Source organism: Enhydra lutris, unplaced genomic scaffold, assembly GCF_002288905.1.
Source record: "Enhydra lutris kenyoni isolate GAN:26980312 unplaced genomic scaffold, ASM228890v2 scaffoldscaffold144, whole genome shotgun sequence".
Taxonomy (NCBI): domain Eukaryota; kingdom Metazoa; phylum Chordata; class Mammalia; order Carnivora; family Mustelidae; genus Enhydra; species Enhydra lutris.
In genome coordinates, this window is record NW_019154228.1 from 145,316 (window position 1) to 168,224 (window position 22,909).

At 64.5% G+C, this 22,909-nt stretch overlaps 1 protein-coding gene across 1 annotated transcript; it reads left to right on the plus strand.

Annotated features, from left to right (window-relative positions):
* Positions 1-393: 393 nt before the first annotated feature.
* LOC111140008 (matrix metallopeptidase 17) lies at positions 394-20,531 on the plus strand. The gene is made up of 10 exons (XM_022492405.1): positions 394-537; positions 10,320-10,452; positions 11,252-11,381; positions 11,829-12,112; positions 12,769-12,945; positions 14,299-14,398; positions 15,227-15,309; positions 15,425-15,577; positions 19,436-19,693; positions 20,206-20,531. Exons 1-10 carry the CDS (start codon positions 394-396, stop codon positions 20,529-20,531), a joined length of 1,788 nt encoding a protein of 595 aa, XP_022348113.1.
* The last annotated feature ends 2,378 nt before the right edge of the window (positions 20,532-22,909 follow it).

Genomic DNA, 22,909 nt, shown 5'->3' on the forward strand with positions numbered 1-22,909 from the left:
CGCGTACCGCCCGCCGCTCCGGGACCGTCTAGGGACATTCGGAAATCTCCTGCCTTCCGGCCGCCGCAGCCCCAGTCCACAGTGCACGCGCGAGGCATGGGGCGCGGGTGGGGTCCGAGCACCCGCGCGGGACGCGGGGCCTTTAAGGCGGTGGGCGGGGGCGAACGCTACTGGTGGTAATTAGCATATATTAGCATGCCCCGCCCCGCCACTGGGAGGCGGTGCACCGGGCTTGGGCGGGCCGGGAGCGGCGCGCAGCAGAGCCGGGCGCACGGGCGCGGGGTGCAGGGGCGCAGAGCAGCGGAGCGGGGCGCAGTGGCGCGGGGAGCCGGGCGTAGCGGGGCGCAGGAGCGCGGGGACCTGCACTGCCGCGCCGACGGCCCCGCGAGCGGGATGGGGCGCCGCGCTGCCCCCGGGCCCGGCCCGTCGCCCCCACGGCCCCGGCTCCCGCCGCTGCCGTTGCTGCTGCTCGCGCTGGCGGCCCGCGGGACCTGGGGCGCGCCCGCGCCCCGCGCGGAGGACCTCAGCTTCGGAATGGTGAGTGCGCGGCTGGCGTACGGGGGGTTCCCGCGGTTGGGGAAGACCCCGCCCGTGCCCCTCGGCGCCTGCCGGAGCTCGGGGAGCCCTTGACCCATTTCCTAGACGGAAAACTGAGGCCGGGGCGCAGGCTGAGCGGCTGACGCGCGCGCACCCGGGGCTGGGAAAGGGGCGCCGCGTGCCTTCCCGGCTCCTTGCGCTCGCCGCGCGCCGCAGCCGCGGGAGGCAGCGGAGGTTGAGGCTCCTGGCCCGAGCCTTTGTGCGCGGCTTGGAGCGGCCCCGAAGGGGGACCCCAGGCGAGTGGGACAGCCGTCGCAGCCGCCGGAGGCAGTGCTCCCCGCGTGCGTTCCCAGTGGGAGTGGCGGGGGGAGGGGCGCGCACCCACCACCCAGGAAAGGTCGGGGCTGCGGAGTGTGGGCGCCCTGGAAAGCCGGGGGCTCTCGATTTTGCTCGGTGTAGGGTGTTGGGGAGCAAGAGAAGCGGCCCCCTGCCCCCGCTGGGCATGAATCTTGGCCCTGTTCCCTGTCCCCTTCCGCCTCCAGGGCGGCCAGCCTTGCTCGGCCGCCCCCTTGGCCCTGTCTGAGCTTGATGGGGTCCCCCTTCCATTCCCAGGCTCTGATGCGGCCCCACCGCCGTCCCCAGCGCCCCCTCCCGTAACACCGGCTGTCTCCCTGCCTTGGGAACCGTCCTGGGGGCGGCGGCAGTGGCCTCTTCCCGCACCCCACCTCCAGCCAGACTCCTCTGGACCCAGAGGATTGAGCTCAGACTTTATGGGTCGCCGTCCCCAGGTTGGAGAGGCCAGGGAGGGCGCGAGAGGCCGCTGGATCCGAACGATTTCTTCTGGGGCTCCCGTCCCTGCTGCTGCCCTCGCTCTGCTGAGTCGCGGGGATGCGACCGGTGCCACGGCCTCCCCACCCCCGCACACGGCCCGCAGCGGTGTCCTGAGGGGTGCAGGCCGGACCCCTCTCCCAGCGCCGTGGGAGCTTGCAGGCTGCAGACGGGGTTCAGGCAGGCGGGGGCTTTTGGATGGGGGCTGTTGGGAGTCATCCGCAGCTCCGTAGACTTGGCAGGACTTGGCCACAGGTTCTGGCTGAGAAGCAGGCTGGGGCCACCCCCGCCCAGCTGGCCAAGTGCTCCAAGCCATCTGGGAGGGCACAGCCATGGTCCCTGCAGACGGCATCCAGATGCCTGAGGGACCCCATACTGGGCTTCCTCCCAGCCAAACTGCCCTGAAGTTGGGGTGCCTCAGTTCATGCTCTCTGGGCTCCTTTGTAGCTGGGGGCTTCCAGGACCTGCTCCTGGAGCGCTTGATCAGGGGGGCAGTGGGTCTCAGGGTCCTCTCTCCCGCCCAGAAAGGCCCTGCTCCAGAGGCTAAGGAGGACCCAACTCCATCCCCCGTCAGTCAGGGGATGCGGCCAAGTTCATTTCTCAGATCCCCTGCAGTTCTCAAGTTTTTCTCTGCCTGCCCGGAGACAGCGGGTGGGCACACTCCTCCCAGCCCTGCCTGGGCACCTCCTCGTCTCCCTCCCTGGGTTCCCCAGAGCTTCCAGGGGGGTGGGGGGCAGGCAGTCCTGGGCCAAACTCTGGGGGGTGCACTGAGGGGTGGGGGGATAGGGCTCCTCAGCCTGGAGCCCCAGAAACAGCAGGGCCCCGGCATCTGGCCCTGTGGGGAAACAGCGGAGGGAAACAGCGGAGGCCCTCCACCCAGGGAAGGCAGGACTGTCCCTCCTGGTGTGGCCTTGCCTGCCCACCTCCTGCCCACGTTTGTGGGTGGAGGGCGGCCTCTGGCGGCCTTCTGGGGAATGACAGCTCAGAGCCGAAGACCGGGAGGTGCAGGAAGTCTCAGAGGCAGGATTTATGGGGAGGGGGCTCCTTTCCATCCCCTCCGTAGACCAGCCCCCCCACCCCCTGCCCCGGGCTCACTGACTCTGCACATTCAGATCTGGGGCTGCCAGGGAGAAGGGCCCCTTTGTCAGTGTGACCAGCTTCTGCCCGAGGTGAGCCCAGCGGGTCTGGAGCCCTGGCTGGTGTCCGGGAGAGGCCGGCCTGCCCAGCAAACCCCCGGCTTTAGTGGGAGGACAAAGACCCGGATTGAGTACTGCTGCGCCCAGCCGGGGCCTTCGGGCGCAGGACAGAGGAGTGCGCTGTGCTCCCCAGGGCTGTCCACTTGGAGTCCTGCTGGGTCCCAGCTTTTCGCTGTTTAATTTCTGGGTAGGTCGTAGCGTAGCACAATATTTGGGCCACACAGAAGGGCGCGCGGGAGAAATCCCATCTTCCCCGCCCTCCCTCTCTTCCTGAGAATCCTTCTGGAGGTGGACTGGGCACTCAAAAGGACGTGGGGACCTGGGCCCCTAATCTTTGTGGGTGACGGGCCGCTGCCCGCTGCTCCGCGCTGGCTGTATTCCCTTGGAAGCCCGTTCGGTGCTGGGATGTCTGGGGCTGCCCGTGCTCGGGGCTCAGCCCCGCTCGCTTCATCCGGACGTTCACATCCTGCAGCCAGCCCTGGGCACAGACGTGCAGGCCGCTGCTACTCTGCCAGGCCGGCAGCAGTGCTGGGAGCACTTGGCACCTGCAACCTGCCGATGAGGGGGACCCGGGCCTGGCGGGGTGCGCGGGGGGCAGTGTGAAAGGGGACGCCCTGCGTGTTGGCAGTCCCCTGGAGTTTCTCTCAGCTTTCTTCTTGTAGCCACAAAGTTCCCAGGGCCCCGAACCACGCGGCATCTTGGCAGAGCTTGTGGTCGCTGACTTCCGGGGCAGGTGGCCGGTGTGTGGCTGAGAATGGCCAGGAAGGGGCAAGACCCTCCCATGGCCCAGGAGGCCCCAGGAGGCCCCGCGGTGATGGGCGGGATGAGGCTGGACAGTGGCGACGCTGGTCGCCAGCCAGGACCTCAGAGCGAGTGTGAGCCCCGTGTCCCCCTCCTGGCCCAGGGGCTGATTGCAGCAGGGGTGACAGTCACCCTCACCAGTGGCCTCTGGGTCCCTACTCCTCAGTTTCAGCACCCAGGGGTGCCTGTGGGCCCTGCGCCCTCTGGACTGAGGTCACAGACCTGGCTTGGGACCGGGACTGTCCCTCGCACACCTCAGCGACAGACACCTGGGCCTGGGCCAGACTGCACTCACCCCCAGGGCAGAGAGCTAGCCTGCTTTTGTCCTGAGCCTTGGAGAGGGAAAGCTCCTGCCAGCACCTCTGTGGGAGGTTGAATTTATTTTTTATTTTTTTTTAAAGATTTTATCTATTTATTTGACAGAGAGAGATCACAAGCAGGCAGAGAGAGAGGAGGAAGCAGGCTCCCCACTGAGCAGAGAGCCCGATGCGGGGCTCGATCCCAGAACCCTGAGATCACGACCTGAGCCGAAGGCAGAGGCCCCAACCCACTGAGCCACCCAGGCGCCCCATGGGAGGTTGAATTTAAATGTCAAGGACCGGGTTGCCTGGGTGGCTCAGTGGGTCGGGGCCTCTGCCTTCGGCTCGGGTCATGATCCCAGGATCCTGGGATTGAGCCCCACATCGGGCTCTCTGCTCAGTGGGGAGCCTGCCTCCTCCTCTCTCTCTCTCTTTCTCTGCCTGCTTGTGATCTTTGTCTGTCAAATAAATAAATAAAATCTTTAAAAAAATAAAAATAAAAATAAATGTGAAGGACCTAAGACCCCCACCCCAGCCCTCCCAAGCACCGCCCCCCCCAGGCATGCTGTCTGCAGGGAGTCCTTGCCCCCCAGCACCCACTGTCTTTGGGGCTTCAGGCCAGTCCGAAAGAAGTCTTTGTAGGGCTTTTGTCCTTCAAGCCAGTATCCTATGGGCAGGGCTGTGCCCTGGGGGTGTGGACCAGCTGGCCTGGGGACTTAGGACGTGTTTCCTCTCATGCGGGCCCTTGACACAGGGGGGTCCAGACCCAGCCCAGGGGCCCCAGGCTCCTGTCTGTGAGCCAGGGCTGCTGGGACGTTCTGGTGAGGCCTCTGCAGTCCTCTCCACGGCGCTGGCAGGGAGTAAGCGGCCTGCGTGTTGGGGATGGGGGTGGTGGAGTGAAGGCTGCACAGGATTTGGGGCTTGGCAGGGGGTTTGACACAGTGTCTTCTAGGAGTGTGTGCTTCTTGCCTGTCGGTGGTGGTCTGAGTTTCTAGTGAGATGCTCTGGGTGTAGGGTTTGTGCTTTGCTCATGGAGGATGAGGCATCTGCTCCCCATAAACTGAGAGCAGTGTCCCCCGAGCGCTGTCCAGCTCTCAGGAGGGGCAGAACAGAGTGGTCTGGCAGGACTCACAGCCCAACTTCCCCACTCGCACAGACTCAGGTCCCACTCCTTCCTGGTGGCCAGCTTCTGTAATCCGCCTCCCTCCTATAATCCACAGAACTCCTTTCTCTGTGGAACTTCCCAGGTTGCTTCCTGCCTCAGGGCCTTTGCATCTGCCATGCCCACCTCCCTGAACTTTTGTAGGGTTTGTCACCTGACCAGCTTCTCATCTTCCAGGTCTCAGCCTGCTGTCAGGCTGCCAGACACATCTTCCCTGACCGCCATTTAATTAGTGCCTGCACCCTGCCACGTCCCCTCCTAGCACAGAGGTTATGGGAATAGGCTCTGAGGCCAGACCCCCCACCGCCGGCTCCAGTCCCAGCCCTGCCCCGTGCTGCTAGGTGACTGTGGGTACATGTCCTAATCTCTCTAGACTCTGTGTCCCCATCTGTGAAATGGGGATAATGGTGCCCACCTCAGCAGATTCATTTAGCAAGTCCTTACTTAGTGTCTGCTGTGCGCCAGGCATGGACTGGACATTGCAGGCGATGCGCCCCAGCCTCACGGAGCTCTGCCCTGAGGGGTGTCACGAGCACGGAGCGGTTAGCGAACGGAGGAGGTCTCAGTGACTGCTGGCTGTTGGGATCACTTCTGCTAAAGATGGTCACGCACGACACAGTCACAGTCCAGTGTCACTGTTGCTATGTTTGCTTGCTCCCCGTTATTGTGTCCTAGGACACTGTCTGGGCCTGGAGCCCTGTCTGCAGGGTGGGCTCTCCAAGGCCCTCGCTGTCCCCAGGGTGCCCGGCCCAGCCAGCGCCCAGCCTGAGAGAGACAGGTGGCTAGACAGGGAATGGGGGGCTGTCCAGGGGGGTACCTAGGAGCATCCCCACGGGGAAGACACTGGGATTGACACTGGGGCTTGGGTCCCCGGCAGCCTCCCGCCATCAGCTCCCAGAGGAGGACAAGCACCAGGGTTCCCGTCCTGAGGACCTCTCGGGTCATTCCCCTTCAGGATCTATAACGGCCCCCCTGGCAAAACAAGCCAGACAGGGACAGCGCCAGACCACCGCTCCGGGCTCCACTGCTGGCTGGACATGTGACGGGGGTGGGGGGGCACGCATCTCGGGGGCTGAGTGGAGGTGGTGGGCACGCTGCCCCCCCAATGGGTGCCAATTGGAGGTGCTCCGGGCGGGCAGTGAGCTGGCACCGTGTGGGTTCCAGCCGGGCTCTGCTCTGCATCCTCTGAGTGTTGGGGGCCTGAGGGTGCTCCGAAGCCACTGCCTGGCAGCCCCACGGCTCCTGAGCCACACTGCTGTGGGGTGGGGGGGTTGGCGTCTGCACACAGCGCGGCCCCACAGCAGCCTCTGAGCCTGGGCTCCATCATCTGAGCAGAGCCGTGAATGCTAAGGACACCTGCTCTCTGTGCCCCGCCCCCCAGAGGCGGGGGGTCCAGCTGGAGATGGGCCGTGCAGGGGAAGGGCCCACGGGTCAGCCATCCACAGCCATGGTCCCTGGCACACCTACAGGCACCCAGGCCCGGCTCCAGGGGATCATGTTCACCACAGGCTTTATAAAGGCCCCCACCTGCGATCTGTATGTGGGGACGACAGCGGCCACATGGTGGGACAGTGGGGGGGACCACATGAGACCTTGCACACAGTAAGCACTTCGTGTTTGTGGGCTTGGTGAGTCACAGGACAGCGCAGCCCAGTGCCATCCCTCTCCGGCAGCCTCTGGGCTGCTTTCCCTTTACCCACCTGCTGGGGCTGCCCTGGGGCCGGGACGGCGCTTCCCTGAGACTCTGAAGAGTGGGGAGGGCAGTTAGACCTGTTGGCGATGTAGCTGGACACCCCGGTATTAAATGTGATGAGCACACAGGGAAAGATTAAAGCGCAGAGGCCTCGGGCCGCGTGGGCGAACCGGGAAAGGCCAGCCTGATGTACTGCCCCGTGTCCTGCCAGGGCCTGGCACCAGGCACCATGACCCCAGCCTCAGTTTCCCCATCTGGGTAATGGCTCAGCTCAGGGGTCCCTAGGAGGAGGCAGAGCTCATCTCCTCGGCTGTTGGGGATCCTCCCGGCTGGGGCAGCAGCTGCGGGGTAGGGGCACCCCTGCTTCTCTCCTCCCCTCCTCTTTCCCTCCCGTCCCCACGGCCTTCTGGAAGGTTCACCTCCGCTGCTGCAGCCTGGTTGCCCTGGAGACGCGGTCGCCGTGGCGACGGCGCAGGGAGGGCGGGGTGGGCGCAGAGGGAGTGGCGCCTGGGCGTGCACCCCGCGGGCTCCGTAGCGACTGCGGGGTGCCGGGACCCCCGGGGGTGGGGTGGGGACGGGATCCTGCGGTGGGTACCCACGAAGAGGAGGCAGGAGCAGCGTCTGGCCCCTGCGGCGACCCCCGCCACTCCCACCCGAGAACCGGTGCAGCGCTGGCCCAGCGTCAGCGTCCCGGATTAAAGCCCCCGCCGCTCGCACCCATTAGTCTCCCTGGCCTCAAAATGTAGCGCTGCCTGGGGAGAAAAAGGAAGCCGGGCCATTTGGGAATTTGCCAGTCTCCTCCCCAGACGGAGGTGAGCTGGCAGGTGGAGGAAGCCCGGTCTTAGCCGCCCCCTCTCCCCGAGGACCCCTTATTGCCTCTGCCAGGGCCACTGAGCCTCCCCGCCAAATAGGGCTTTTGGATTCCAGACACTTGGGCCTCCACCGATGACTGGCCTGGGCAGGTACCCCACGGGCTGGCAGGCCCAATGCCATCCCCCTGGCCACCCGAGGGCCAACAGCCACCATCGTCCCCCCACACCCACCAGGGGCTTATCCTGCTGTCAGATTCCTCCTTAGGATCTCCCCTGGCCAGCTGGTGGGTGCTCCCACCCTCCCACCCTGCACTGTCCAGGAATGGACCCAGAAGCCTCCCCCACAGGACTGCAGGGGCCTCTGGGGGCCCCAGGGAGGAGACAGCTGGGGCTTCAGACGGGACTGCTCTGTGATGCTGATGTCGTCAGGAGGACCCACACTGGGGGGAGGTGGGAAGTGTGATTGAGGACACAGACACCCCCAGCCCTTGCCTGCAGGTGGGGGCTCCCTGGCCAGCCCCTCAGGTTTGGCCCCATCTCGGGGTCCTGCACTACGGGGATGCCACAGGCTGCAGTGTTCCCAGGACCAGGGCAAGTGGGGGTGGCCACTGACCTTGGGGGCTGCCATCCCTGTCCGGGGCCGTGCCTGCACTCAGCTGCCCCTTCTTCTGCAAGTTAACCCGGGCTGGCCACTCGGACTGGCGGCTAAAACCTGCTTTTCGGTGTTGACAAATGTTTCAAAACTGCCTGAAGTGCTCTTGGCTTCTCTAAGCCCGAAAATGGGAGTATCCTGCCAGACTTCCCTGGAGACCCCAGGAATGGGGTGCCAGGACTCCTTCCTGAGCCCCACAGAACCCTGTGCGGGGGGACGTGGAGCCTCTCAGTGCAGAGACCCAGCTCTTACCTTGACCCACAGGCCAGCCAGCTGGGGCAGGGCGGTGCGGGGGCGGTCCTTCTCTCTCACGCCTCAGCCCCAGCCTGTCAGAAGCAGCTGGGCAGGGGAAGGCACCCGCTGGGATGGACCCTTCCCCAGTGAGGAGGGTGGGGGCTGGCACCCTTGCTTGGCATCCAGTACAGCAGGAGACTCCTGAGGGCTTCCTGGAGGGGGCAGCCTTGTGGTGTTGAGCAGCAGGGCTTTGAAGTGTGTGTGTGTGTTTGTGTGTGTGTGTGTGTGTGTGCTGACATTCAGAAAGAAAACTGCAAAATCACAAGTTTCAAATATTTGTGAAATTTTTCCCAAAAACGTGTGTAGCCTCAAATATACATGTTTTGTGTTGAGTATCTCTAATGCCTAGCCGGGTGCTTGTCACGGGACACATCCCGTCTTGGAACCTGAGATAGACACGCTTTCATGTGTTCCAAGTGATGCGAAGGGGATCCTCCCAAAGGAAGAGGGGTGTTCAGGGACAGCAAAGATTTAACCCTGAGGAGGGTTAGATCTTTGGGCGGGGTGGGGAGGTGGGCTTGTCTCAGCCGATGCCCACCTCATCTGAGCATAGGGCATCACTCCTCGGGCCCCTCTAATCAGGAGCGTCTCCTGATTTCTGTCCAAGGACCAAGTCACTGTCACCACTACCCAGTCATGTCCGACAGCTTCCGAGGGCCCCAGGTCCACACAGCCTCTAAGGGGTCTTCTATCAGGACTGGCGGTTCTGGGCCAATAAGGGTTTGAGGGGTTAAAGGAACAGAGAAACCCAGGAAAGACTGTGTTTCCTGGAAAGAGAGGAATCTGGCTGGTTCTCTGCAGGTGTATGCAAATTGTATGCAAATCATGGAGGTGGCTCCTCCTGGTCCACTGAAGCTCCTGAGAATTCTAGGAGTGTGGACTCCCTCCCACGGAGCACCTGCTGGGCCCCCTGTGGGGGCAGAGCCTCTGGGCAGGGGTCCTACTGGCAGGGGCCGCAGACTCAGAAGCTTCTGGGGACCCTGCAGGTAGCATATGTGAGCCACGAAAAAACAAAGAGGCGTGCAGGTTGCTTCCTTTCTTGGAGCCAAACCTGGGGGGGGAGGGGCTCAGGGAATTCCTGCAACCTCACCCCCCACCCACCTACGGGTCCTCACCCACTGGGGAGCCCACCGCTGTCCACCTGGCCTGAGGCTTTCATGTCACCTAGGCAAGGAAATGGGTGTGACACCATTTGGGGGTTGAAGCTGAGGCTCCCCCAATGAATGGTGTCAGCGCCGCCCTTTGTCCCTATCCCCCCACAGGGGTGAAGGTGCTGGGGCTTGGGGAGGGGACTCTATTTGTGTCCATGGGGAAGGGTCACCTGCCATTCCTGCTTCCTGTTTGGCTCAGGGGACCCCAGTGCCAGGGCGCTTTTTGGCAGAGCTGTCCCCTGGCAACGCCATGTATGTGGCTTAGAGCACCTGCACCAGGTGCCACTGTGAGCACTTTCTGTGTTCTAACTCATGGTACCCTCGCAAGGAGACCGCCCAGAGGGGTTGAGGGACTTGTCCCAGGTGCCCAAGAAACTGGTGGCCCAGTGGGATTTGCCCCCAGACAGCCTGGCTTCAGAGTCGGGCGGCTCATGACCAGATTCTTAAAGCCAAAGTCTGAGCCTACTACCCTCCTCAGTATAGATTTCAGACCTCAGGTCCTAGATTGTTGCCTCCCAAGGTGGCTCCGGGCCTAAATTTGGCAATTGCCACGTGTAATAACCTTTTTATAATTTCACTTTCTCAAGTGTGCCCTGGGTATGTCCTGGCTCAGGAGAAGTGAGGTGGGATGGGCTGCCATGGACAGTCGTACAGGTGGTGCACTGCATAAGCTCACCCCTTCTAAGGGGCATTAAGTTTATTAAGATGTTTCTCCAGCATCTGTCCATAAAGTAACTTAAAGAGGGGGCACGAGGTGCCCTGTGGGCTAATGGGGGGCCGGGGCCGGTGGTGATCAGGGCTGGAAGAGGCCTGCCCCTCACCTCAAGGGCAGGCAGCTCTTCTTGTAGGGCTGAGCCCGCCACCTCCACGCCTCACTCTGCTCTCTGCTCTCAGGAGTGGCTGAGCAGGTTCGGCTACCTGCCCCCTGCAGACCCCACAACAGGGCAGCTGCAGACACAGGAGGAGCTGACCAAGGCCATTGTGGCCATGCAGCGGTTCGGAGGTCTGGAGGCCACCGGCATCCTGGGTCAGTCCCCCAGTGGTGGTGGGAGATGGGGTTCCCCTGACTGCCCCCCCTTCCCCCCCGGCTGCCCCTTGGGTCCCTTGACCCTCTCCAGCCTGCCTGTGGGGAGTGGGGTTAGGGCTGGGCCTGCTGTCCCTGGGGACATGGGATCCCCAGCATGCTCACCACCCCCAGATGTGGGTGCAGTGTGGGGAGAGTGTGAGCCAGCTGTGCCCAGACCCATCTGCGTGCCGTCCAGCGGGGTCTCACACTCTTGAGCCCATGGGGGCCTAGGGGGCCAGCTGTCGGGGCAGGATCTGCCCAACCACAGTCCCAGTTGGTTCTTGTCCCGTGCGAGTGGCAGATCCATGCGGCCAAAACTTGCAGCTTCCCACGGGAAACCAGAAATCTGGGGTGTCTACGTGAGCGCGCCCGCGTTTGCATGTTGGCAGCAAACCCCTGGCTTGGAGAGCCCCTTCCATGGGCGGAGGGAGTGCCTCTGTGCCCAGGCCTCAGAGGAGGCGTGAATGTCCGTGTCACAGCAGAGCTGGCCAGGTGCGTGTGCTCTGAACCGCCGGGAGCATCGGCCTGTGGGATGCAGGTCGGGGCCGAGCTGCCTCCCACGGCCAGGGCCCTGCGGTGACCCCTCCGATGGGTCCAGGCACTGCCGTGGTTAGTAAATGCTTTGCGTGGCCCCTGTCCTGGTCGTGGACATTCCCCCGACGGTGAGGCCTGGCACACTGGAGTCCCGGGTAGGGAATGGGGAGGAGGGCCTGAGCCTGGTGCCAGCTCCAGGGGACCTGACCCCCAGCTGCCCCCGCAGACGAGGCTACCCTGGCGCTGATGAAGACCCCGCGGTGTTCCCTCCCCGACCTCCCGGCCGCAGCCCCAGCGCGAAGGAGGCGCCAGGTTCCAGCTCCGACCACGTGGAACAGACGGAGTTTGTCCTGGAGGTGGGTGGGCTGCGCCTGCCGGACCCTCTGGGGCCCAGTGTCGGGGGCTGCTGAAGCAAGCGCCCGCAAGCCAGGCTTCGTGGATGGGGAGTGTGTCCTCAGTTCCGGAGGCTGGAAGCCGGAGGTCCGGGGGTCGCGGGGCTGGCTCCTTCCAAGGCTCCATGGTGAGCCGGTGGGGGAACCACCCCCAGCCTCTCTGCTGGGTGCTGCTGGCCGCGTCCGACCCACCGAGGCCTTCTGCCCGGTCCCTGCATCCCCCACCATGTCCTCTGACTCACCCCATGCAGGAGGCCTCGTCTCACTCTTAACTCCATCCGCAAAAGCCTGTTTCCCAACAAGGCCTGGAAGGGCAGCCCTGGGGAAGGATGTGGGAGCCCCCATTGGCCCGGGGTGGGGACAGGGCCTGCACCTGGTGGACAGACCTCGGTCCCTGACCCCACCCCCCAGGGTCCGCACATTCCCACGGGACTCGCCCCTGGGCCGCGACACAGTGCGGGCGCTCATGCACTATGCCCTCAAAGTCTGGAGCGACATCACGCCCCTCAACTTCCACGAGGTGGCGGGCAGCGCAGCAGACATCCAGATCGACTTCTCCACGGCTGACCACAACGACGCCTACCCCTTCGACGGCCCTGGCGGCACAGTGGCCCACGCCTTCTTCCCCGGAGACCACCACGCCGCGGGGGACGCCCACTTCGACGATGACGAACCCTGGGCCTTCCGCTCCTCAGGTGTGTCAGGCTGAGGCTGAGTCCCAGGGACCCCCCGGGTTAGAGGCCCAGGGGAGGAAGAGCCCCCGCGGCCCAGAGCAGCGTGTGTCTGTCCGGCGCAGGGAGGCTGGCCTCCCCCCGCCGTCCGGATGTCTGGCTGATGTTGGGCTCACAGGCGCGGCTCGAGGTGTCTCCCCCCTGATGGGCTGAGCGGGCTGGTCCTTATCCTGGTCCCAGCTTCCAAGAGGTGGCAGAAGCTTGCAGGCCTCTGTGGGCCTTCACGCGCTCGTCCCCTCGCTCCCTGAGCCCCACCGGCCCTGGAACAGGCCCCCAGGCCCAAGGTGGGCAAAGGGGCGGAGCCATGTGGCCCAGGGCACGGATATGCGCCCAGAGATGGGGGCCACTGTGGGGTCACTCTGGCCTGGGGGGAGCTGGTCCCAGCCTGAGGAACCCGCAAGGACCCCTTAGCGCCTGTGGGCCCTTTGCATGGCAGGAACTCAGGCCCAAGAAGCCCTTGTAGACCCCTGGAGGGCCTCGGCAGGAACCAGGACAGCGAACCCCTCACATCACACCCCTCCCCATGGGTGCCCCCCAGCCTCTGCTCGAGCTTGTCCCATCCTTGTGGCCCAGCCCAGCTGGCCGTCCCTCCGCTAACCCACTGCTCCCCGTGTTCCCAGATACCCACGAGATGGATCTGTTTGCGGTGGCTGTCCACGAGTTTGGCCATGCCATCGGGCTGAGCCACGTGGCGGCCACAAGCTCCATCATGCAGCCCTACTACCAGGGCCCGGTGGGCGACCCTCTGCACTACCGGCTCCCCTACGAGGACAGGGTGCGGGTCTGGCAACTGTACGGTGAGTCCTCTCCCAGAGTCAGCCACAAGAGTCCCCAGAGATGGGGACGGAAAGGCAGGGGACCCCCAGCGCACAGAACGCCCTAGGAGGAGGGCTTTTTCCGTCTTGTCCGTCCGCGCGAGCTCAGCGTCTAAGGGTGCACCTTAGCTGCACCCCCCATGCACGTGGGGTGAGGAAACAGCCATCGCCGGGCTCCCTGGATGCGGCGCCTGCAGGCCTGCTAACAGAGCTCGCCCCGGAGCCTCTGAGCCCTGGCCGAGATCCCGGGCCGGCCCCCAGACTGCTGTCGGCGGCGACCACGGCGGGCAGGGACGGCGCCCCAGGCCTAAGCAGACCACACATGTGCCTGGCGGCGCCCCGTCTTCACACCTATGAGGGAGCACCAGCCATCCCCACTTAGAGATGGGAGGCTGGGTGGCCTGTGGCAGCCGACAGAGCCTGCCTTGGGGACCTGCTCTGCTGCGGACGCGTCAGGAACTGGCACAGGAGGAGGCCCCAGCCTGCCAGCCTGGGCCAGAGACGGTCGTCCCATCCCCGTGTGTGGCTTTGGTCTCCCTGCCCCGACCCCAGTGTGCCCCCCGCACCGTGGCCAGACCCTGCTCCCCTTCCTGCCCGTGGCAGCCCCTCCCCCACTGCCGCGAGGTCCTCAGTGCCCTCCGCCCTCCGTAGCCTCTGGGCTTCTTCTACGAGAGTAAAATGTGCCCCATTAACCACTCAGGGCATACAGGTCAGTGGCCTTTACCACGTTCACAGTGTTGCCCATTTGCCACTTCTGCCTGGTTCCGGAACATTCCTCATCACCCCGTTCCCCCCTCCCCCACCCGGCAGCACCGACCTCCTTTCTGTGTGTGTGCACGGCCATGGACTTCTCACACAAATGGAAGGCACCTGCGTGGCCTTTTGTGTCGGCTTCTCTCCCTGAGCACCCTGTTCCCGAGGCTGCCCGCCGCCCGCCCACGTCCCACGCCACCGCTTCCTTCCCTCGGTGGCCAAGCGTTCTCTGTCCACTCGAGCTGGTGGACACGCGGGGCGTTTCCCGCGTTTTGGCTGCTGTGCTCGTTCACAGACGAGTTTCGGTTGGAACCCCTGTGTTTGGTTCTTTGGGTTCTCTCCCCACGAAGGGGTCGGGGCGACAACCTCATTCTGCACCCACGAAGGGGCCTGGGGGGATAGAGGTCAAGGAGCATACCTGGGGACCCGTATGTCTCCTACTCGTGCCACGATGCTCTGGGCCCTGCGCACGTGTAGGGCCTGCCTCCCAGTGGCCGCAGTTCCGTATGGGGGTCCTGGGGAGCAGGGAGGGTTTTCAGGGAGGCGGACTCACAGGTTTAATGCATCCTCCTGTCCCCACAGGCGTGCGGGAGTCTGTGTCCCCCACGGCACAGCCAGACGCCCTGGAGCCCGAGGAGCCTCCGCTCCTGCCAGAGCCCCCCGACAATCGGTCCAACTCCCCGTAAGCCGTGGGCCCCTGGTCTGCACACCATGGCCGGCACCACCCCTGACTGTGGCTCAGACCCTCCTGGCTCTTCTGAGAAAGCCACAGCTCTGGGGGCCACATCCCTTTCCTTAAACCCCAGACAGCAGAGGGGCACCTGTTCACCCCGACCCTGGGCAACAGAGGTGGTGAACCTCTCACCTTTATCCCAGATATGCTCCCCGTTATGCTCCCCGATGCCCCGCTCCCGCACTCTGGACCCTAGAAAAGGGGTGCAGGCTGTGGGTTTTTGGTTATTAAGTGTAGTTGACACACAAAACTCCCTTTAATTCCCTTTTCTGTCTTGACACACTCCATCGTCCCGCATCTCCGAGCCGCAGACAGTGATGTGGGGGCTCCTTCCAGGGTTTTGTAAAGCCCAGCTCCTCAGAGCGGCTCAGGAAGGCAGTTCCTGCCAACCCGCCTGGGTCTGTGCCCCCAGCTCCCACTCCTTCACCCCCACCCCCAGCCCCAGCATCCCCTCTCCCCCGCCCACCCCCCTCTGCCCTCGCCGCAGTACCCCGTTTCCCCTACCCATACCCCTTCTCTCTTTCCAGCCCTTATCCACCTCCCTCTTCCCTAGCCAACCCCTACTCTTGTCCCAGCCCTCCCCTCTCTCTGCCCCACCCCCTCCCCTCTCCCCTACTCTGCCCCAGCCCCCACCTCTCTCTCCCTCACACCCTCCCCCTTCCCTCTCCCCTTCTCTGCCCCCAGCCCCAGCATCCCCTTCTCCCCCACCCAGGCACCCCTCCCGCTGCCCCTCCCCCAAGCCCCTTCCCCAGGCCTCCTGGCGTTCTCTGCCCCCAGGCCCAGGAAGGACGTGCCCCACCGCTGCAGTACGGACTTCGATGCTGTGGCCCAGATCCGCGGGGAGGCCTTTTTCTTTAAAGGTAACCACCACCAGGTCAGGCGCCCAGTGAGTGGCTGACCGATGGAAGGGTGGCCCCCTCTGGTGCAGATGTGGGGGTGGGGGTCTGCAGCCCCACACCCTTCCTGTCCCCCCAGGAAAGTACTTCTGGCGACTGACGCGGGATGGGCACCTGGTGTCACTGCGGCCCGCGCAGATGCACCGGTTCTGGCGGGGTCTGCCGCCGCGCCTGGACAGCGTGGACGCCGTGTACGAGCGCACCAGCGACCACAAGATCGTCTTCTTCAAAGGTGGGCGGACCCCCACCCGGCGCTCTGCCCGCGGGGCAGCTGGGGCCTGGGCCGTGCCCCAGGAGCCCTGCGGTTTGCTCGGGGCAGGGACAGCTCACTCACGGGCACAAGGTCTGAGTGTATTTACTGAGCACCTACTGTGTCCTCACACCCTGGTGGCCATGGCCGCTGCTGGGTGTGCAACACAGGTAGGGATCCCCCTCATTCCCACAGGAGACGATTGGCACCTGCACGTGATGAGGGAGTTAGGGTCAGGGAGAGTTGACGGAACAGCATTCAGGTAGAGGGAATGGCCAGTGCAAAGGCAAGAACCATCCTGCTGGGCACCCAGATTCCCAAGGAGGGGGTGAGGCCAGAGTGGGGTGCGGGAGCCCAGAAGTGCAGGTGTGTGCCCACGGGGAGGGAGCTGGCTTTGCTCTCTGCACCGTGGGAGCCCTGCCCAGGTCCCACCTCTTCCACGGCTCCCCGTGGTTGTGGACGACAATGACGGGTCTGCTGCCAGCTGGGTGTTGTACCCCCCCACGCCCCACTCCCTGGGCAGGGTTCCCTGGGCTGAACTGGGGAGGCACTGCCTGCTCTTGGGGCGCGGGCTGGATGCCGGGCCTGCGGCAGGAGTCCCACAGGTGTGCGGGCACCTCGGGCAGGGCGCCTCGCCGTCACACATGCACTGCCCTGTGTGCTGTGTTCTGGGGTGAGCCACCCCACTTCCCCGGGCTGAAGCCACGCTCCTGCCCTGACCCAGGCTGTCCAGCCCAGCTTTATGCAGGCTCCAGAGGCTGACCCCTCCCCACCAGAGGGGACCCCCAGAGCCACATACCGTGGGCCCCCTGATGGCAGAATCACTGCCTCCTGGTCCTGCCCCCCAAGGCCACGGCAGGGAGGTGGGACCTGCAGGGGATGGTCTCCTAGACTGGGGTTATTTCTCAACATTTGAACATCGGGAGACCCCTGCGGCACCAGCATCCAGCTCTCGGACGGTGTGGCCGCCTGGGGCCTGAGCTGAGTGCAGGCCAGCGGGCCGGATGGAGCTGGTCAGCCTCGCGCCCCCCGCCCTTCCCGTGTCCACGTCCCACTGAGCGGGTAGAGGAGCCGCGGAGGCCCGAGTCCCCAGGCCCGGTGCTGGCAGGACTGGTTCCCTCTGAGGCTGCGTGGGAGACTGTCCCCCGCCACCTGGCCCTGCCTGTGTCCCCCCGGGCTCTGTCCGTGTGTCTCACTGCGTCCTCTCTGTCGCGTGCGTCCTCTCTGACAAGGACACCAGTCAGCGGATGTGAGGACCCCTTGACTCCGGCGTGACTTCACTCCTAACTAATTTCACCTGCAAAGACCCCGTTCCTCCGTGAGTCTGATGCTGAGGTCCAAGTGGGCGTGCGTTTGGGGGAGCACTGTCAACCCGCCACAGCAGCTCTTCGCGCCTGAACGGGGGACCTGTCTCTTTGAGGAGGTAGCAGATACTCTGCACATTTCTCGTGCTCCTGCCTGTCACCTGCCAACGCCTGGTTGGGGCTGGGCAGCTGTCAGCTGTGAGCTGTCGGGGTGGCCGGTCCATCCCCACCGGCTCCCGTGGGTCCGGTCCCCGTGCGCGGGGCGAGTCGGCAGCCAGGCTCCGGGGGGCTCCCTGTCGATGGCCCCTGTTATTTCAACCTTCAGGAAGAGCAAAGCCAGACAAATGGGACACGCCGCCTGCAGTGCCGTGGGCGCTGCCTGTTGGCCTCCCTGGATGGGGCCCCGCCTCTCAGAGAGAGCGTGTGGCGCGCATGGCGCACGTGGGGGGCCGCGGGGCGCGCCTGCTGCCTCCTTCCTCCGCGCGGACAGCAGCCGCTGCGTGCTCGGCTGTCCCCCGGCTCACGGCACCCGCGGGAGCTGGGAGGTGGCTCCACGGCGCCACACGGTGATCTCGGACTTCCAGGAACGTTGCAGAAACAGCCCGTGAGGCCGCGTGCCCGTCATCCAGCTTCGCCCCCCTGCTCACATTTTACTCTGTTTGCTTCCTTTCCTTCTGCGGACGGTTCTGGGCCTGTGTTTTCCTGAATCGGTGGGAGGGAGCGGCCAACACCGGGACCCTTTACCCAGCGTCTGCTTGCCCCCGGCGCGTCCGCCGCGTCCAGACCAGTGCCCCCCGGGCAGGTCACCCTGCAGTTTCTCCTGAGCGACTTCTGCTCTTGCACGTTTTCTTCCACAGGAGCCACGAGGACGGATGTGTCCTAGGCCGCCCCGTCCGCAGCGGGGGCTGTTCGGCGGCGTCCACGGCGCCCACCCGGGCAAGCGCACCCTCCAGGCTCAGCCCTCCCTCGCCCCGTGTCTCCTGCCCTTTGCGTTGTGGGCACAGCTGCCCTCCGTCCCCCTCAGCTGTAGGGGGCCCGTGTGTGGGGGGGTCTGCATCAGGCGCCCCCTCCCCACTCAGGCAGTCCAGTTGTCTCCTGTCTCTGGCTAAGGATTTTTTTAAATTATGCTTTTAATTGTGGTCAAAAAGAAAAGAAGCACCTAAAACTTTATCATCTTAACCATGTCCACGTGCCCCTTCCCACGGTGTGCAGCCACCACCATCCACCTCCAGGACTTCCGTCTTCCCAGGAAACACCGACCCCCCCCTCCCCGGCGTCCATCCTTTTCAAGGTGATCTATCGTGTGGTCGGCCCACCTGGTGTGTGTCCACCGCCCACCCGTGGACACCTGGGGTGCTGCCCCCTCTTGGCACCTGTGAGTGATGCTGCTGGGAACGCAGGTGCGCACGGACCCCTCTGAGACCTGCCTCGGACTCTTCCCGTATCTACTGGGAAGCGGGATTGCTGGAGGCTCTGTGTGGAATATTTTGGGGACCGTCCAGACCGTTTTCCCAGCGGAGTTACATTCCAGCAGGGCACCGTTTCTCCACATCCTCACCAACACTCTGTCTTTTCAGGTTTTCTGCTCGAGGCCATTCTCATGGGTGTGAGATGGTATATCCCCTGCTGGTTTTGATTTGCGTTTCTCTAATTAGTTACCTCAGGCATCGACCTATGTTGCCTTTTGACCATTTCAGCATCTTCCTTGGGGAAATGTCTATTCTAATCCTTTGTCTGGCAAAACGTTTTTACCTGTTCTCTTCCCCGCCCTCCCCCTGCTCCCCGCTCCTCTCCTGCGTATTAAAGAGCCGCTCATCGCCAGGCCAGAGGGCAGAACTTGACTGGCAGAACAACGTAGTGATATTTCCTGAGCACAGTCAAGGATGTGCCCCCCCAAATACCCTAAACCGTTTCTTTTTTTTTTTTTTTTTAAGATTTTATTTATTTATTTGACAGACAGAGATCACAAGTAGGGAGAGAGGAAGAGAGGGGGAAGCAGGCTCCCCGCCGAGCAGAGAGCCCGATGCGGGGCTCGATCCCAGGACCCTGAGATCATGACCTGAGCTGAAGGCAGAGGCTTAACCCACTGAGCCACCCAGGTGCCCCTAAACCATTTCTTTTTAATTTGACATATGGAATGCAAGTACTTGGTGATTTCTAAACGTCTCGCTTCTGTGAACGCTGACAGAGGTGCACCGCGTGTCCGCGTCAGGCCCTGACCAGTGGCCTTCCTGTCTCTGCCCGCGACGATGACAACGCCCCGCCCGGTCAGAGCCCCCCGGCCTCCAGGGGTCGGGCCATCTGTCCCCTGTCTGTGGAGTGGGTGCCTCATCAGCACCCGGGTCCTCAGGCTGCCGGCAGGTGGGCCAACCCCGTGCTGGGTGCAGAGCAGGTGCTCAGTAAATACACGAGAGGCCCCCGGGGCGTGGTGGGGCCGGCGATGGCACGGGGCTGGCGACAGGGAGAGGGACGGCTGGAGCCTGCGCCCCACGGGGTGGGCCGAGCTCTGGCCCACGGCGCTCTCTCTCACCCCCAGGAGACAGATACTGGGTATTTAAGGACAATAACGTAGAGGAAGGATACCCACGGCCCGTCTCAGACTTCGGCCTCCCGCCGGGCGGCGTCGACGCTGCCTTCGCCTGGGCCCACAATGACAAGACTTATTTCTTTAAGGACGAGCTGTACTGGCGCTTCGATGAGCACATGCGGCGCATGGACCCCGGCCACCCCGCCCGGAGCCCCCCGTGGAGGGGCATCCCCCGCACACTCGACGATGCCATGCGCTGGTCTGATGGTGAGCCCCACGCAGCCTCTGTCTCCCTGCTGGCGGAACGGGGATCAGGGCGGGCTCGTTGGAAGCCGGCTCGTGCACCTGTGTGCCCCAGGGCCTTTGCACCTGCCCCATACCCCGCAGACACAGCCCGGTCACCTGCTTCAGGCCCGTGTGGTACAGCCCCGCCTGGCAGAGGGGAGAACACATCCCCACACAGGCTGCTGATGGGGCCAGATGCTTCCTTTCTGTTTTCAACGCTCTGTCCCCAACACCTAGAGCGGCCTGGCACGTAGTAGGCCCTCAATAAACATCCCATAAGAGAGCGAGCGATCCTCTCGTCTATCCCCCTGCCTCCTGGCGGGTGCCCCAGGCTCTCCCTGGGAGGCCCCGGCTGCCTGCAGACGGCCACCAGGGCTGAGACAGACCACCATGGAAGACGCCGCTCCCCCATCTCCCCGCTGGCCTGCGCTCTGCTCCCTCGGCCTCACCCCTGCGTGCCACGGGGCCACAGCTCACAGTCTCTTCTCCCCCAGGTGCTGCTTACTTCTTCCGCGGCAAGGAATACTGGAAGGTGCTGGATGGTGAGCTGGAGGCAGCCCCCGGGTACCCGCAGTCCACGGCGCGGGACTGGCTGGTCTGCAGAGACCCGCAGGCGGACCCGGAGGCGGCGGGTGGAGAGGCCAGGGCCCATGCCCAGCCAGGACAGCATGGCCAGAGCCGCGCCGAGGACGCCTTCGAGGTCTGCTCCTGCACCTCGGCCGCCTCTCCTCCCGCAGGGGCCTCGGGCCCGCTGCTGGCCGCCTTGCTGCTGCTGCCCCCGAGCGCCCTGTGGACGGTGGCCTGGGCCCTGGCGCTCTGACCACCGACGGCCTGCGAGAGGGCAGAGGGGGCGCGGCTGGGGTCTCTCCGAACATGGGCGATGCCCCCACCCCTCCAGTGCCCGGACCAAGTTCCTGCAGTGCCACACGTGGCCTTGGGGCCCCAGCCTGGTGGAGAAGGACGCACTGCCGACTCCCAGCAGAGGCCACCGGGTCGCACCCCCCACGCCCTGCGGCGAAGAGGCCAGCAGAGGGCGCTGTCCCTCAGGCGCTCGGCCGACGCGGGGGCGCTGACTGCCCGCTGCAGAGCTGGGGAGACTCCGCAAGGCCAGGCCGGCCAGGCTAGGGGGGACGGGAGCCTGCCGCTGCACCATCAGGACGCAGTGATGAGCCCGGGGACGCGGGGCGGGGACGGGCATTGGGCGGCCTGGGGACCTCAGCCTGCGTGGAGCCAAGCTGCAGCCGTCGCCGGCACCAACCAACCCGGTCTGGCGCCCCGACTGCGGCTGCTGGTGCTTCCGCCCACCCCTGGGGGCTCCTGTCCACCCCTGACTCCTGCTCCTGTCCACCCCCGACTCCCCATCCCGCAGCTGCCTCCAACCCACACATGAGCCCCCAGGATGGGGCTGAGGCCGCCGCTTCCTGACACCTTTCAGACACACACGAACTCTCCCTGCTTCCTCCTGGCTCAGCCTCCGCTCCCTGATGCCCTGCAGGCCGGAGCTGCAGGGTCAATGCCCTCGGTGCCGGAGGGGCCGTGCAGACTTGGCCCCAGACCCTTCTGCCCTTGGGAGGGGCCGGGGCTTCCAGGAAGAGGCCTGTGTCATGCCCATTTCCTCGCTGGGGCTCACTGACCCCTTCCCGTCCAGCACCTCCCGATCCCCATCCCTCGGTCCTCACACCCATTTCCCAGGCAGGGGAGTTGCGGCTCGGTCCCGGGACAGGGGCCTGCTTCCTGCAGGTGGATCTCAGAACTGGGGCTTGGGCGTGTGTGCCCCGGGCTCGCTGACAAGGCCCCTCCCTGTGCGCTTGCTGCTCTGAGGGGACGTGCAGAACGAGACAGTGCCTGTTCTCGGGGAGGCAATGGGACACCAGCGGCCAAAACCAGGGAGCCACCCAGCAGGATGTGCAGGGAGACGGCTGGGCAGCTAGTCTGGGGACCGCCCTCTCACCTGGAGAGGCACTGAGAGGTGCACCTCACAGTCAGGAGAGATGGCGTGTGACGGGTGTGGCTGGCCTACTCCCAGCCAATCCTCCCTTCCTAGCCCAGGCCCGCCCCCACCTCTTCCCCAGGTGTTGGGCCTTGCCCCTTCCCCAGCGAGGGGTGATGACCCCTCTGATTCCAGAGGCGCCCACAGGCCTGAGGGTGGGTGCACAAAGGGCCTGCCAGGCCCCGTTAGAGCGAGCACCCCAGGCACTGGCATGACCGGGACCTGGTAGAATGCAGATTCTCAGCCCTGCCCCCCGCAATCGGAGCACAGTGGGTGCACCGGCCACATGTGTTAACCCCCAGCTCTGTGTGACACTCTGCTCTCCTGGGCTTCCGGAAAGCCTGAGCAGGATGGGCAGAAGCAAAGGGAGGAGCTGGTTATGTGGTCAGATGGAAGAGGCTGGCCAGGGAAGGAAGGTGCAGATGTCTAGGGTGTAGGGGGACCCAGAGGGCAGGGCCAGCCCATGGGGGTTCCCTCCCTGCAAAGGTGGGGGCTCGTCCAGTCCCGCCCCCCCCTTGCAGCCACTGACTGCAGGGAGGGGCAGAAACGTTCATACTTACCTGCCTGCCGCCCCACACCCCACCCCTACCTGACACCCAGATAGCAGAGGCAGGTCCACAGCCCACCCTGGACGCGGAGGCGCGGCTGCCTCTGCCCAGTGGGGGGGGGGGCGCTCCAGCGGGGTCCCACTTTCCTCCTGCAGCTTTGTGGGGGCCCACCTTGGGCCCTTGTGCAGTTGAGGCAACAGCCCAGAGAGGGTCCCCAAGTCCCCAGGGTGCACAGCCAGCACGGAGCAGGGTTCTTAATGCAGGCTGTGCTCCTAGCCCTGGGTTGAAGACAACTGCTCTTAAAACTTCCCGGCCCCTTCCGTACTGCGTGAAGAAGTAAACAGCAGGAATGTCCCAGAATGATGCTGCCCACACAGTCTTTCAATTTTAGGTGAGTCACCATTTAGGCACCCAGACATTTTGTGTGGAATTAGGAATTTTTCAGCCAGTCTTTACCCCAGCTGTGCTGGTTCTGTGCGGGGAAGCCGTGGCTTCCCAGGGGACCAGCAGCCCTGTGACAGGCCCGAGACCCCTCTGAGAAAGGCCAGAGGGCGGGCACCACAGCGGCAAGGACAAAGACCCCCCTCGTCCCACACGCCAGGCCCAGGTGCTGGCCGGCCTCCGTGTGCGTGGGTGGCAAGTTTATAAAACACACCTGCA